Source organism: Pelobates fuscus, chromosome 1 (genome assembly GCF_036172605.1).
Source record: "Pelobates fuscus isolate aPelFus1 chromosome 1, aPelFus1.pri, whole genome shotgun sequence".
In the NCBI taxonomy this organism is placed as follows: Eukaryota; Metazoa; Chordata; class Amphibia; order Anura; family Pelobatidae; genus Pelobates; species Pelobates fuscus.
The window spans coordinates 121,785,077-121,801,888 of NC_086317.1; the positions used below are offsets into that span (position 1 = coordinate 121,785,077).

Consider the following 16,812-nt stretch of genomic DNA (forward strand, 5'->3'; position numbering starts at 1 on the left):
TGGATGTATAATATTATGTGGGGTCCAAAATGAAAACAATGTATTTTCTAAGATGCTCCACTGTTTTCAAATGTAAGGTGTTATGGGCAGCATCTATGTCCCAAAATCACTTAAAGGGACATTAAATGCACCAAAACAAGTTTAGCTTAAATTAGTGGTTTTGGTGTGTATATATCATGTCTTTCCAGCCTGACTGCTCAATTCTCTGCCATTTAGGCGTTAAATCACTTTGTTTATGCATACCTAGTCACACCTGCCTTGCGTACGTACGACCCACACAATGCCCCTTTACATTTCCTGTTAAGAGAGCTCTAATTTTTAAACATCCTTTATTTTACAGTTTTACTTCCTAATTTGCCATCAACTCTTCTATTAATAGCCTGCATGAGCCTCCTATGTGTGATTTAAGTTCAATTAACAAAGCAGAAGATAAGAACTTTTAAACACACTGTGCTGTCAGATCTGATTGGAAAAAAAAAATCATACATGTTGTGTGTGTCACATGCAAGGGCTGCATAAACAGAAACAAATGATTCAACTCCTAAATGGCAGAGAATTTAGCAGTGAGACTGCACAGGCATGATCTATACACTGCAGGCACATGATCTAAAATAAGAATGTAGATTTTATATACATATAAACATGGATGTACGGTTAATGAGTTAAATAGTTTGAGCTGGAATCACTATACAAATTACTGTGGTAAAATCAACTTGTGACTGCAAAATAGACAAAGCACTATATTTGTGTAACTTTCAATAAACTAGTGGGCTAAACCTGTTATTTGTTTATTTCAAGGGTTATCCAAATCTAGTTGGTATGTCTTTAATGTCTACTTGATGTATGTATATAATCATTTATTTATTTTCTATATTTTATCATCAGTTTGCTTTGTAATGATAGTGTTCACAATAATTAAAAGGCTCTTTATGAATGGGATTCTGGAGACTATCTTCTTGTCAAATCAGTTTTCTAATTTACTTATCTGTAATCCCCATTGATGATTGTTGAATTTTTATGCTCATGTGTCATTTATGAACAAGTGAAAAGTTTACATAAATTACTGAAAGCAGTTACATTTTCAAATTTATAATCCTCGAGGGATCACTGTAACTGCTTAATCTAATTGAAGTTGATCTAGTGTCTTAAGTCCACTTACACCGTCCTTACATTCAACATTAAACTGCTTTTAATGTTTTAATACTAAACAAGAGTTTCCAACAGCTCATCCCCTCTGTACTGCTTGGTCTATTGAGGAAGCGTTAGCATAAGCAGCAGTGAATGGCTGTGTTTGGCTGAGAGTGTCAGTTTAATGTTTTTAGCCTTTTACAGCACCCATTGCTTCTATTAATTGATCTTCTATCACCACTTCAATTAGATGAAAAGGCTATTTTGCCTTTTTTATGTCCCTTTAATAATATAGGCTTGTTAGGTAGTTTAGCTGGTTAAGATGCCAACTTCAGATCCTGTTCAACCCTCATTGTTGTTGGTAGAGCTAACTGTCTGCCATTCTTACGAAAATTGAAAAAAAAAATAGCATTAAAGGGAAACTCCAGTGCCAGAAAAACGATCCGTTTTTCTGGCACTGGAGGGTCCCTCTCCCTCCCACCCACCAATCCCCGGTTACTGAAGGGGTGAAAACCCCTTCAGTCACTTACCTGGGACAGCGGCGATGTCCCTCGCCGCTGTCTCCGCCTCCGCGACGCTCCTCCTAATGATTACGTCGGCCGGTGGGCGAGACTAATCTCGCTCACCGGCCGAGGAGACCTAATGCGCATGGGCGGAAATGCCGCGCATGCGCATTACGTCTCCCCATAGGAAAGCATTGAAAAATCATTTCAATGCTTTCCTATGGGGTTTTGAGCGACGCTGGAGGTCCTCACACAGCGTGAGGACGTCCAGCGACGCTCTAGCACAGGAAACCTGTGCTAGAACCCAGGAAGTGACCTCTAGTGGCTGTCTAATAGACAGCCACTAGAGGTGGAGTTAACCCTGCAATGTAAATATTGCAGTTTATGAAAAACTGCAATAATTACACTTGCAGGGTTAAGGGTAGTGGGAGTTGGCACCCAGACCACTCCAATGAGCAGAAGTGGTCTGGGTGCCTGGAGTGTCCCTTTAAATTAAGTAATAATTCAATTTAATAATAAGGCTTTTACATAGTTAAAGGAATACTCAGAGCACCATAACCACTACAACCATCTATAGGGTTCTTGGTAAACAAATATTGACCCATACACACTAACTTAATCACACACACACATACCGATACACACAAAGCATAGTACTATCCTGGGAAAACTGGACAGTTAGCAACTGTGCACATACAGAGTGGGAGTTCCTGGCTGCCTATGCCATGCCAGTAGCAAAATACAAATATGGGGTGTTTACAGCAGTGAGACATGCTTGATCTGTGAATTACACCAAAATAAAGCTTGTGTGAAAAACACAAACAAATATTTTGACCTAGGTTTGTGATAGAATGGGTAAATTAAAAGATTTTCTAATAACTGAGCCAAAGTGTTTACAAATTTACCAGGCCAAACTTTTTCCCAGTCCAGCCCTGTCTGTGTCGATCAATTCTCATTATATTGGTTATAATAAAAACAGAAGGGTGCTGTAGCACATACTATGTCCTTGCAGATATGTAAAATAAAAGAAAAAACTGATGCTGTAGTATGTAAAAAAAAACAAAGATGATAAAAAGATAAAAGGAGGTAATCCACTCACACTTTTTGGGAGCATGGGTGTAGCTCCAACCTTTGCACTTAGGGATTTGCGTTGGTCCACGGGTCTGCGAATGGTCTTCCTCTTATAACAATATCCTCATAGATATGTAGGAGAAAAAGAAACAATATGGTGTAGTATGCCAAACCGAAAAGAGAGTAAAACAGGATAAAAAATGTGCACTCACATATTATGGAGCCAGAACATTGGCTCTGCAGATATGGCTTGCAGTGGTATGATCCCCACTCTAGTATATAAGAGGTGCTTGGGCCTCTCCATCTGTGGACACATAAGAGAAAAGAACACAATAGTGTGTAACTGTAGAACTAAAATATGAGCTGTAAAATAAAACCGTACTCACATTCAGTGGAGCAAATGAGGATTGCTCGATCCAATAGGCGTAGGTGTTTTTTTGTCTCCAGCAAGGATCTAAGCCTTCATTAATCCAGTATGGTCCCATAAAAAAGTACTTTTATTGATAAAAGTAGAAAGATAAAACGGTAAAAGTGAAATATACTGGGACTTGGTGACCAAGCTGTCTTTGAACTATATCAGTATTCTATAAGCGCTGAATCCCCTACCTTTTATTTTATTATATTGGTTATAGTGCTTGGAGTCCCCTGCTGCTGTCCTTCCACCCAGTTTTAAAAAATGTTAAATTGTTTAACACAGCTCTGCTCCAACTGTAAGTATGGCTAAAGCAGAGATTACCCTTTCTTAGTCCTAACGATGCACACCAGCAATGAGTGACTATTATAGGATTGAAGTGGTCAACCGGCAGTGTCATCCGATCACCACTGCTACTCTTGTTTATTCTTGAATAGGGGATTCCGGAACATATAACTACTTAATGAAATGAAGGGGATTCAGTGCCTAGAGTGTCCATTTAAGACTGGATCCAGTCTTACGTTCAGAATTACAATGCATGTAATTCTGCAATAGTGATAACATAACTACTTTTTTCAGTATTTCAGATTTACTCGCATCTAAATCCACGTAGCTATTTCAGTTAATCTGTAAATGTTTTGTATTCATGTTTTGATTAAAACTCTTTAGTCAAACAGGCTTTAGCTGTCACGAGGCTGCTCTGTGCACAGACAAATAATCATATATGTTTCCTGAATGCAGCATAGCAAGATTAAAGTGTTATGCTGAGAACTATGGATTTGGGGGATATTTAGCATTTTTTTAAATTGCTAAATTCTAAAGATAGGCTAGGTGAATAGTAATAAAGCACACCAAATATTTTGTTACTATGGAGACAATTTAAAATTTGTATTTAGACAAGCTTTTTTTTTATTGTTTACAGTTAAACAAACCAGTGTGTCATGTGGGACGTTATCTAATGAATATACTGGTATAAACATTACACATCAAAAATACCTTTTTTAATGTGTAATGCTTCTTTCCTGTCTATGGTTTTAGTCTTAGAAGCTCTACACGAGCTAGAGGTACTCAGTGTTGGACGTGCCATAATTGAAGATTATGCTAGCATTAGTGTACTTATAGTGTTATTTTAGTAATGACAGGAGGCGAGTATTTTGCATTAAACTCTCTTTACTAACTCCACATAGCAGTAAAGAAAAGTGAAAACATTAACCAATCAAAATGCAATAGGAAGTATAGTATTCACAGTGATGAGGCTCCTCCCCTTCTTTCGAAAGCGACATCATAACGGATAAAGTTCCAAAAAGTCCAAAGTCTTGTAACATGCACCAACGGGTGACTCCCTGATAAACGAAACCTCAAGGGATGAAGGAAGGTCCCAAGGTGTCCATCCTGAGAACGAACTGTAACACCACGAATTTACACTGAAAGAGAACATGAAATAGGTTAGGTACAGGTCTGGAAACTGTTTGAAGTAATGGTAATAACCCAACACAAACTCGCAGGGATGTTATATTATTGATTATAAACGACAGACTATAAACGGCAAGTAAAAAGTTATAAACAAACATAATCAGAACAAACCCCATAGCTAGGAGGAGCAATCAAAGACTGATTCAGGGAAGAAGTAGAAAGACAAATATACTTACGTGAGACCTCTCTTCCCAGGGTGGGAAAGGGTGGGAAAATACTCACCTCCTGTCATTACTAAAATTAAGATTATAAGTACACTAACGCTAGCATAATCTTCAATTTTACCACATGACAGGAGGCTTCCTATTTTGCATTTTTTAACGCTGATGGAGGAGAAAAGTGGCCGCCCCCAAGCTCGGGCGGAAGTAGAATATCCAAAAGGTAGATTCTCGCGACCAGTCCGCGGAACGTAGGATATCCGCCAGCGAAGCGCCCACCGTGAAAGCCGAAGAAGCCCCGCCCTGCGAACAGAGTGGGTTCCGAAGACCTCATCCACCCCCGCCAGTGATAGAATACATCTTATCCATCTGGCGAGAGTGGTAGTCGAGACGGGTACGTGTGGTCTAACATAAGACATCAAAAAGTTGTCCTGAAGTGGAGACCCGAAGCGGGGATGTGACCTCCACATACCGACGTAGGGTACACACCACGCAAAGTTGTGGATCGGTAGGGAAAAATGGGTAGAAGACCGACGTAGAGTCGATATCGTACGCTGCGATACTTGCAAGGTAACACCCTCAGGGGGAGACCGAAAAAGTCAAACGCCCGCACGTCCGAAACCCGACGGAACGAGACTAGGCAAAGCAGGAGCGTCAATTTAGTTGAGAGTTGTCGGAGAGTTGTCGGAGAGAGAGAGTCTGCCGTTATCCGGCCAGTCTCTCAAGAATTGTAAGACAACCTCGACGTCCCAGCGAGAGTATTTGGGTCTCGGAGGTCTCTGTAATCAAATGCCCCTCAGGAGTTGGCATACCAGTGGGTCCTTTACTACGGGTATCCCTATGACTGGTACGTGGGATGCCGAAATCGCGGAGCGCACAACGTTGAGCGATCAGGAGGAGCGACCCGCGTAGAAAAGATAGGAAAGACAATACAGGATGGCCGTTATCAGTGCAGTAAAGGGATCGAGGTTCCGTTCACTGCACCAAGAGGACCAGGAGTTCCAAGCCGATAGGTAGCATCGTCTGGTTCCTGGTGCCCATGAATTCCATATGAGATCTCTAGCTGCTTGCGATAATTTGCTGGTCCGTCAGGCGCCTCTGAAAGAGTCCAAGCCAGCAAGGCGAGACGGTCTTCCAGGATGAGAGGGTGAGGGTTCCCTTTCGGATCTGTGAGGAGCGTTGGATAAGATGGTAAGAGTAGGGGATCCATGTAGGACGATGCTAATAGGTCCGGGACCAAGGTTGGCCCCGCCATAGGGGAGTGATGAGGAGCAGAGACCCGCGTTGAGTCTTCAAGTACTAAATCGTCCTCACTATCATGGCGAACGGGGGAAAGGCGTACCCTCCCCTGGTCGGCCATGGTTGGAGAAATGCGTCCACCGAATTCCTCGTGCTCGTAGATGTGCAACTACTGGCTTCAGCAGCTTGGTGAAGCACTACAGGGCCGAGCTGAGGCCGAAGGGAAGGCACGTGAATTGCCAGGGTAGGCCTTGCCACTGGAACCTTAGAAATTGGCGGCAGGTGAGGTGGACGGGTACTGACAAGTATGCGTCCTTGAGGTCCAGTCTTGTGAACCAGTTCCTGTCTTGGAGGCGGTCTCTTAGAAGATGAATGCCTTCCATCTTGAAATGCCTATACATCACATAAGCATTGAGTCTCCTCAAGTTTATGACTGGTCAGAAAATCCCCGGATTCTTTTTTTTTTTTACCAGAAATATATTGCTGAAGAAACCCCCTTGATCGTGAGCGGATTCGATCGCCCCTTTTGACCGGAGCTCTCGGAACTGGCCGTCGATTACGGTCCTCTGCCTGGTGCGGGGGTCCACGATATCGATGATGTAGTCGAAATCGAGGATCCATGAGTCCGCGGAGATCGTTGTCCAGTTCTGAAAAATAGAGTGATACGACCTGCAATATGTGGGGTAAGTGGTACTTGAGTCAAAGGTTTGCTTATCTGTGGGTAAGCGTGCTCTGCCACGGCCACATGGTCCTTGATCTCTGTCAGCTCCTCTGTTGTCTACCCGGAAGGGTTGCCTGTAGGTCACTTATGGGTAGAAGGGTTGAGGTCTTTGTGAGCGGGGGCCTGAAGGCCAAAAGCGGCCGGCTGCATGGCCCCTTTGGCAGCCAGCCCGTCCAAGAACACCCCGACAGTTCTTTTAGGAAGGTGTACCCGAACAGTCTGCCCTGTGCCAGCGGTCCTAACTCCTTGGTGCCCAATTCCACTAGCTTTCCGTCTATGCGGAGAAATGCTGCCTTACGCCTCTCCGAGGAGAGGGCTACGTTGGCATTACCAACTAAACAAAAGCACCTTTGTGCCCATTCTCTTATGTCATGCGCCCATTCTTTTACCATGCTGGCATCGAATTGGTCAGCCCTTGCAAATGCGTCGTCCGCCAAATACATGATGCGGGAAAGTGGGCAAATGGAGTCCAGTAGCTTGTCCTGAAAACGCTTTATCCATTGAGGTGGAGATGGCTTCAGTAATCATTGCCTGGAAGTCCGCAGGGTTCTGGGATGCTTCCATAATGTTTAGGAGCAGGACTGGTATAAATCAAATTACTATATTGGATGATGGCACAGGGCGTAATTATTTGGCTAGGGGTCAGTCTGTAGCGTAATTCACCGTAAGTGATGGTACCAGCAGTACCCAAATAACCCCAGCATGGTGTAAATATATAATATATATTTATATACCCAGGACATACTTGAAAACGAGAGAAATCTCAATGTATCTTTCCTGGTAAAATATTTTATAAATAAATATTTTTATAAATAATATATAATAGTGGTAACAGCAGTACCAACAGGATAACCCCAGCAGGGTAGATAGTGTATTAGTACCAGCAGTATTAGACACCCCAGCAGGGTGGATATGTACCGTATATACTCGAGTATAAGCCGAGTTTTTTAGCACATTTTTTGTGCTAAAAAACCCCAACTCGGCTTATACTCGAGTCAGAGTCTGTATTATGGCAATTTGCATTGCCATAATACAGACTGGGGGAGTGGGGGGCTGGCAGAGCTGTAACTTACCTCTCCTGCAGCTCCTGTCAGCTCTCTCCTCCTCCGCGCCGTCCGTTCAGCACCTCGGTCAGCTCCCAGTGTAAGTCTCGCGAGAGCCGCGGCTCTCGCGAGACTTACAGTGGGAGCTGACAGAGGGAGCTGCACGGACGGCGCGGAGGAGGAGAGAGCGGACAGGAGCTGCAGGAGAGGTAAGTTACAGCTCTGCCAGCCCCCCACTCCCCCCCACTGAACTACCAATGCTGGACCACCAGGGAGTAAGAGCCCCCCTCCCTGGCCAGCTAGCAAGCAGGGAGGGGGGCTGAAAAAAAAGTAATTAGTAATAATAAAAAAAAAAATTATAATTAAATAATAAATAATAATAAAAAAATAATAATAATTAAATTAAAAAATAATAATACAAACATAATAATTAAATTAAATTAAATAAATAAAAATAATAAGAAATAATAAGAAAAAAAAAATTGCCCACCCCCCACCAAGGCTCTGCAACACACACACACACACACACACACACTGCAGTCATACACTGCACTCATACGCACACTGCATTCATATACACACACGCTGCACTCATACACACACGCTGCAGTCATACACTCACACTGCATTCATACACTCACACTGCATTCATTATACACACACTGCATTCATTATACACACACTGTAAATAAATATTCAATTAACATAATTTTTTTAGGATCTAATTTTATTTAGAAATTTACCAGTAGCTGCTGCATTTCCCACCCTAGTCTTATACTCGAGTCAATAAGTTTTCCCAATTTTTTTGGGTAAAATTAGGGGCCTCGGCTTATATTCGGGTCGGCTTATACTCGAGTATATATGGTAATTTCAATGTATGTGGTATCAGCAATACCAGTCACCCCAGCAGGGTATATTGGGCTTTGTACTGGGCCTCACCCAGATATATATATATATATATATATATGTGACACGAAATCCACCTGACAGCAGCAATATTATAGGGGCCTCACCCCAAATGTACAGGGTTAGCAAACCCTATAGTGCAGGCTACAGTCTAGGCAACTGACCTGGTGACCCCTGCCTGAACGTGAGGAGTATGTGTCCGGTTGCGGAGCGATCAGGAGCCAGAATAACGGAGATCGTGGGTCTACTAAGATGGCAGCCATGGGTCTCGCGAGACGCGAGATCCAAGATGGCCGCCGGAGACGGGAAAAAAGCTCATGCCGGCTGGCGTGAGTGCGGCTGTAGAGCCGCGAGGGAGAGAACGGGTGGAGGAGGGTGATCGTTACCCTCAGAAACCTAAAAGAATGAGGCAAGCACAAAACGATCCGTTCGACAGGTCGGATTGGCGCCAAAAACAAATAGATAGGGGAGCAGGTGAGTTAGAGTCCCTGAAGAAAAGTATACTAATGTGGGAAAGAATCCCTATGACAAAAAGAGAGAACACAGTGTGTATATATATATATATATATATATATATATATAAAAGAAGCATACACAAAATCGCTATAAACAATAAAATAAAGGGAAGAGCCAAAAAGCTCTGACCTGTCTGCAGTCCTTTAAGCAGTATGTCCTGGAAATCCTGCCCAGCAGTTAACAGAGCCTGTCTCCATACAGTAGTACAGTGTAGTGAAATATATGGTAGGGGTATCACCCCAGGTGCACAGGGCATGAACCCTTCAGTGCAGGTCACAGCTCTGGCAGAGAGCACTAACCTGTGCTCAAACCGTTAATACAAGGTTATGGGAGATATTCCTAAGCAGTATGTCCTGGACATCCTGTCCAGTAGTTAAAGGAACACTATAGTCACCTAAATTACTTTAGCTAAATAAAGCAGTTTTAGTGTATAGTTCATTCCCCTGCAATGTTACTGCTCAATTCACTGTCATTTAGGAGTTAAATCACGTTGTTTCTGTTAATGCAGCCCTAGCCACACCTCCCCTGGCTATGATTGACAGAGCCTGCATGCAAAAAAAACTGGTTTCACTTTCAAACAGATGTAATTTACCTTGAATAATTGTATCTCAATCTCTAAATTGAACTTTAATCACATACAGGAGGCTCTTGCGGGGTCTAGCAAGCTATTAACATAGCAGGGGATAAGAAAATCTTAATTAAACAGAACTTGCAATAAAGAAAGCCTAAATAGGGCTCTCTATACAGGAAGTGTTTATGGAAGGCTGTGCAAGTCACATGCAGGGAGGTGTGACTAGGGTTCATAAACAAAGGGATTTAACTCCTAAATGGCAGAGGATTGAGCAGTGAGGATGCGGGGCCATGTTCTATACACCAAAACTGCTTCATTAAGCTAAAGTTGTTCAGGTGACTATAGTGTCCCTTTAACAGAGGCTGTAACAGCATGTTTCCATACAGTATCACAGTGCAGTATAAATATAGTAGGGGGCTCACCCCTTGAGTGCTGGCCACAGCCCTGACAGAGAGCACTAATCCATGCTCTAATAGTTAAAACAAGGTTATGGGAGATATTCCTTTAAGCAGTATGTCCTGGAAATCCTGTCCAGCAGTTAACAGAGGCTGTAGCAGCCTGTCTCCACTCAGTAGCAGAGTGCAGTAAAAATACAGCAGGGGGCTCACCCTTTGAGTGCAGGCCACAGCCCTGACAGAGAGCACCAATCCATGCTCTAATAGTTAATCCAGGGTTATGGGTGAAATCCATTTAAACAGTTTATGTAAATGGCTTAATTCAATATTAACATGTAACCCCAGTAAGACCTCAAACCCCACAGAAGTGAGAGCAAGGAGGGGAGAGGGCAGAAACCATGAATAAGGTACAAACACAATAAATAACAGAAAACAACACAGATGCACAGCAAGAACATACAGCAAAGTATATAAAAAAATATAATATAGGAACAACCCCAAAGAGGCACTGTAAACATAAAGTAATGGAGAAGAGTAATACTCTGACCTGTCTGCTTGATGGAGCAGTAAAGAAAGAGGGGGAGGAGCCTTATCTCTGTGAATACTATACTTCATATTGCATTTTGATTGGTTAATGTTTTCACTTTTCTTTACTGCTATGTGGAGTTAGTAAAGAGAGTTTAATGCAAAATAGGAAGCCTCCTGTCATGTGGTAAAATTATATCACCCACATGGTAATCTAGGTAATTTAGCCACAGGTTCATTTCTAATTCAAAGTGGAGCTGTGGCAAGCCAGTTAAATACCCAAAGTGTCACTCAGCCACCGGCATGCAATAGCCCCTTTTGTTTGCATCATTTTAAATTAGACAAACGCTTCACTTTAACCTTTTGATTTCTTGAACACTTAGTAACAGTTCACGCTTTTAAGTAAATTTGTAGGAAACCAAATTCGATATTGTGAGAATTGTTGTACTTCTGTGTCTGTGAAATTCTAAACTGATTGTGTAATCTGTTTTTTTTTTGTTTTTTTTTATCATCCCAGGAAACAAAAGAGATTGTGGCCATCAAGAAATTTAAAGACAGTGAAGGTATGTGTTAAGTTGTATGTAACTATCTGTTTAAAACGTTGCATACTGTGAAGTCTAACAAAAAGTGAGAGATGTTGGCATTAAAAGAAGGAAATTGTAATGACTGACCTATTTTTTTGATGTCTAAGATAAGGATGGAAACACAGTGTGTTATATGACAGCAGGTTATTTGGATTGAAGCCGTCCCAATCAATTTTTGTAACAAAAACCTCTACATTCTGTAATTTTACACTATTTCCTGCAATAGGGTATATTTTTAATGAACGATGACTGCACTTTTATTTCACACAGCCATTCTTTACCTTTTTTCCTAGTAAGGGGCATCATTTTTTTCCTGTTGTTCTTGCATGTAGTATTGGAAAGTGTGGTAAAGTAAGTTAAACTGACATTTAAAGTTTAGTCTAAGGGCTCTCAAATCATAATGTATTGATTTATTTCTGTCAAATTAAGCTTTGTTAGTGTACCTTTTATTTCTTTGTATTCAAGGCTGCAGAACTTGTCAGTACTATGTAGATAGCAAAGTATAAATAAAACATTTGTATATTTGGTAAAAGCTAAATGTGAAGTAAAAAAGCAGACTTAGCGGAGTTAAATGGAGATGCAGTGTTTTACACTGGCCACTAACGAAGCTGGAGGCATAATCTGACCATATTAGCATTAGCTCAGGTCAGACATTAGCAGCTGTCAGGCAGTCTCTCTCTTGCTGCTCAATGTCTGATTTACCAGTAAGACAACTGTCTACAGGCAAAAGGTGCTAAGGTGCATTTTATTTATTTTATATATATATATATATATATATATATATATATATACACAGTCATGGCAAAAAGAAAGTACACCCTCTTTGAATTCTACAGTTTTACTTATGAGGAAATAATAACATTAATCTGTTACTTAGTAGGTCTTAAAGGACATATATATATATATATATATATATATATATATATATATATATATAAAAACACAAGGATAGATAGATAGATTTGTGTTAGATGACACTGAAATTGCATATGTCTTTGGCCTACATTCTTTATGCAGACATGTAGTTCACAAACATCTGGTGCATCACATTTAGCCGTTGCAACTATACTTTCTTAGTGTTTTATGATGCACAGAGTAAGAAATAAACCTAGTTAACCAACCTACGGTTGTGATGTTTCCCCAGTGCACTCTAGGTTCTTATTACGTAAGTATTTCTCTCAGCACGAAACAAGCCATTGTTTTGTTTGTTGTTCATCTACCTTTGCATATCAGTGACTGCTATTAGGTGAAATCTTTACCCAAGTGCTTGTTTGCTGAATTATTAACAAGGAAAAGTAACAAAGCATGAAGAGATTCCTTGGTTCTGTCTGCTGTTGTTAAGTTTTGCAAGACATTCAAGAATCTTCTTGCAATGCTAGCTTATTCACAAAATGACAATAAGCTGTTTGCAAGCAGTTTATTTAGCAGCCTGGGACTAGCTAACAGGGTTATTCACTAAGTGAGTATTCAAAATGAATTTTAAATTTAAAGGAATACTATAGCGTCTAAAGGTATGGTACTGATGGACATTTTTTAACTCAACTTTTTTCCCCACCTATCTGTGTGTACATGTGATGTTAATGTTGCATTGCATAGCAGTGCAAATAGAAATTTAGCCCACAATGTCCCACACACATTTGCCTTTGCTCTAAAGTCATTCTTTATCCATCAGAAAAACACATTTAAAACTAAGAGACGAACTGGACAGACACAACCCAGACAGAGACAGAACCTCCCCCTCCCTCCCCAGACACCTCAACCCTGATACCCCCCCAACACTACACACAAGCTAACAAGAACAATGCACACGGACGCACAAGCCCAACGGAATACCACCGACAGGAGGTACACGGAATAGCACCACCAAACCCGAATCCACATAGCCTCTCAGAACCACAACACACAGGGATACGGGAAGAAAGCAACTGCACGCCACTGAATGCCAACAGGGCCAAAACCACACACCCGAACACCTGAAAACGGAAAAACTGACTTAAGACACAGGGGCAGAAACCAACCCAACAGACACAACACACAATATCCGATGCCTCCACACCTCACCCGTAAGATTGATACCTACCATGGGCCTGCGTGCCGCAAATATGGTGACAAGCAAGAGACCTGCGTGTCTCACGACAGTTTAAATCTCGTCAAATTGACAATGTGCACAATCTGTACCAATATCTTCTTTACTATGAGACGTATAAAGATATGACTCAAGAGACCTGCGTGTCTCACCGTTACCTTTTACTTGGAAAACAAAATAAAAACCTTATTTACAAAAAAAAATAAACACATTTCTTCTCTGTGACTCCATTCAGTCCATTTGCTTTCATTTACATTTAAAACACTAATTTAAAAAGCTTGTGGTAAAATTAATACAGACAAAAGGGCAGATGTATGTTTGTCTTGTATGATAAAGGTTAGGTTTAGGTGTTAGAGACATAGTCACCAAAACAACTTTAGTTATATGAAGCATTTTTTGTGTATAGATCATGCCTTTGAAGTCTCACTGCTCAATTCTCTGCCATTCACAAGTTATATCCCTTTTGTTTCCATTTATGCAGCCATAGCCACACCTCCACTGGGTGTGACTGACATAGCCTGCAACCCCCCCCCCCCCCCCCCCAAAAAAAAAACCCTTGATTTTATTTTTAACCAGATTTTACTTTAAAAGTTTTTATCTCCTGCTCTTTAAGTTGAACTTTAATTACCTACAGAAGGTTCCTGCAGGGTCTAGCAAGCTATTAACAGAGCAGGAGATGATACAGAATTTGCAATAAAGAAAGTATAAACAGTAGATTACTTTTTTAGGACGTATTTAGGAAGGCTGTGTTAGTCACATGCAATGAGGTGTAACTAGGGCTGAATAAGCAAAATGATTTAACTCCTAAATAGCAAAGAATTGAGCAGTGGGACTGCTGAGGTGTGATCTCTGCAACAAAACTGCTTATTAAGCTAAAGTGGTTTTGGTGACTATAGTGTCCCTTTAAGGTAATTGTTACGCTTTAGAGTTGGGGTAGTAATAGAGGGAATTAGATCTAGGGATGAAAGATGGGTAGCAATAGAAGGTCATAAGATTAGGACTATGGGTTAGGGTTTAGATAATTTTAAATGATTAAAATTGAGGATTGTAATTATTTTAGAGGGATGTACAGTTAGACTTTAGAATTAGGGATGAATTACAATTGCTTGAAAAATTGAACATTAAAGGGACACTGTAGGCACCCAGACCACTTCAGCCCATTGAAGTGGTCCGGGTGCCAACTCCCATCATCCTTAACCCTGCAAGTGTTAGGTCCTCCTCTAGAGGCTGTCTACCAGCCACCAGAGGTTTCCGGGTGCTTAGACGACTTTTGGTCATCTAAACGACCCTGGACGTCCTCACGGTATGAGTGAGGACCTCCAGCGTCACTGGAATACCTATAGGAAAGCATTGAATAATGCTTTATTATGGGAAAATCCTAATGCAAGCAGGCCATTGCCGCATATGCGCATTACGTTTCCCCGGCCGGCGGACGTCGGCGGGTGAAGGAGCGTGGTGCCTGAACCAGCGCTGCCGCTGAGGGACATCGGCACATGACCCAGTTAAGTGGCTGAAGAGGTTTTAACAGGCTTCTACAGTGCCAGGAAAACAGGTTTGTTTTCCTGGCACTAGAGAATTCCTTTAACCTTGTTTTCCTGGCACTGGAGAATTACTTTATCCATTATCACTTCCAGTGCACCAAAACAATAGTGAAGGCAGACAGAAGGTCTGAACAGTCTTAGTGGTTTCCTACGACTAAATTAGCTTTACAATCATGGGACAAGTTAATACAAAATAAACAATGGCCCAGAGCAATGCCATTGTGTATCTTAAAAGTCTTGTTCAAAATGTGCATATTGATATAGACTTATGGCATTCATACTCTATTGACCACTTGAATTATTTTTTCCCCACTAACTCACTTTTGTCTTTCGATAAATTGTAAATTAGGTATAATTTAGGGGATTCTATGATTTCACAATATAATCTTCTAAATTGCAGGATATATTTGAGATACCAAACACAGACCAACAGATGGACTTGCTACAACTGCCTAATCTTGAAAATATCTATTTGCATAATCCTAACCAAAAACACACTATATCCATCTGTTATGTTTATTTCTCATCGGTTCCAAATCAAAAATTAGAATGTATGTTGTTCTAGGAAAGGGAATTGCAATTGGAATTTGATTTGTAAGAGCGGCACAAAATTACTAATGCCCTGCAGGGAATGACCCAACGCTCAAACCATCTTTAGAATCATTTTAAGATCTTATACAGGTTGGTACCAACTAGACTGTAAAAAAAAAAAATTCTGTGTACCCCAGATGTCTCCTATTTGCTGGCACTGCAGTAAATTATAAACTTTTCTAGATGTTATTCTTTCATTAATTCAAATAGTTTCCCCTTCTCTCCCCCCTGAATTGGGATTGTTTAACTTAATTCCTAATATAATTAGTAAACCTGAAAAAAAAAATAGTATTACTGATAAACTTATAGCAGCAACCTCTGTTCTTCCAAGATATTGGAAATCAAAAAACGACCCCCACTAAAAGTCAAATTGTTTCTATATTTCTTGAAAACTATGGATATGAAATGGCCATCAGGCATTCATTCCCATTCCATACACAACTAGACCAAATATGGGATTGTTGGGAAGATAAAGTCAGAAAGGGACGTATTTTGTAAATGAGGTCAATAATTTCATAATGTTTATTCCTGAAATGTGGTAATGCATACATGTTATAGTTCTAACTGGTAAATAATACTTGTTACTTAAACAATGTATGATGGTCTCATGTATTAGGAGATGCAGAGGTTCAGTAAGCACTTCTTCTGAGAGATTTCCCCAGCCTCTTGCGATTATCACACACAATCACATGACATTGCATTACAGAATTGTATAGAATTGCCTTGTTCCCGACATCCATTAGTAACTCCTCTACTATAACAGAATTATTCACTGAAATGCAAATTTTTGTGAATTACTCCAAATTAGTTATTAGAGCTGAAACTTTGCTCTTCACCAGGCAAGACCCAAGGTGCAGACTGTGTAAAGGGGCCTCTGAGACAGTCCAGCACCTAATAGCCGGATACAAGATGTTAGCAGGAACAACATACACAGAGACACACAACCAAGTTGCTGGCATTGTGTACCGAAATATCTGCACAGAATATGGATTGGACCTGCCTAAGTCCAGATGGAAGATACCACAAAGGGTAGTCGAGAATGACAGGGCTAAGATCCCATGGGACTTCAAGATCCAGACAGACAAGCAAGTGCTGGCCAATCAACCCGACATTGTGGTGGTTGACAAGGAACGGAAGACTGCAGTCGTGGTGGGTGTGACAATACCCAGTGATATAACATCAGGAAGAAGGAACATGTGAAGGTGGGGAAATACCAAGGACTGAAAGAAGAACTAGAAAGGATGTGGAAAGTGAAGGCAGTAGTAGTCCCAGTTGTGATAGGAGCACTCGGGATTGTGACTCCCAAGTTGGGGGAGTGGCTTCAACGGATTCCAGGTGGGACATCGGAG

At 41.1% G+C, this 16,812-nt stretch overlaps 1 protein-coding gene across 4 annotated transcripts in view; it reads left to right on the plus strand.

The window, feature by feature from the left end:
• The window catches only part of CDKL5 (cyclin dependent kinase like 5), a 177,710-nt gene that overhangs the window by 51,495 nt on the left and 109,403 nt on the right, over positions 1-16,812 (plus strand). For all 4 annotated transcript variants that reach the window (XM_063450183.1, XM_063450185.1, XM_063450184.1 and 1 more), the window contains exon 3: positions 11,179-11,224. In XM_063450183.1, the coding sequence (XP_063306253.1) occupies positions 11,179-11,224 (46 nt within the window). The remainder of the gene's footprint in view (positions 1-11,178; positions 11,225-16,812) is intronic.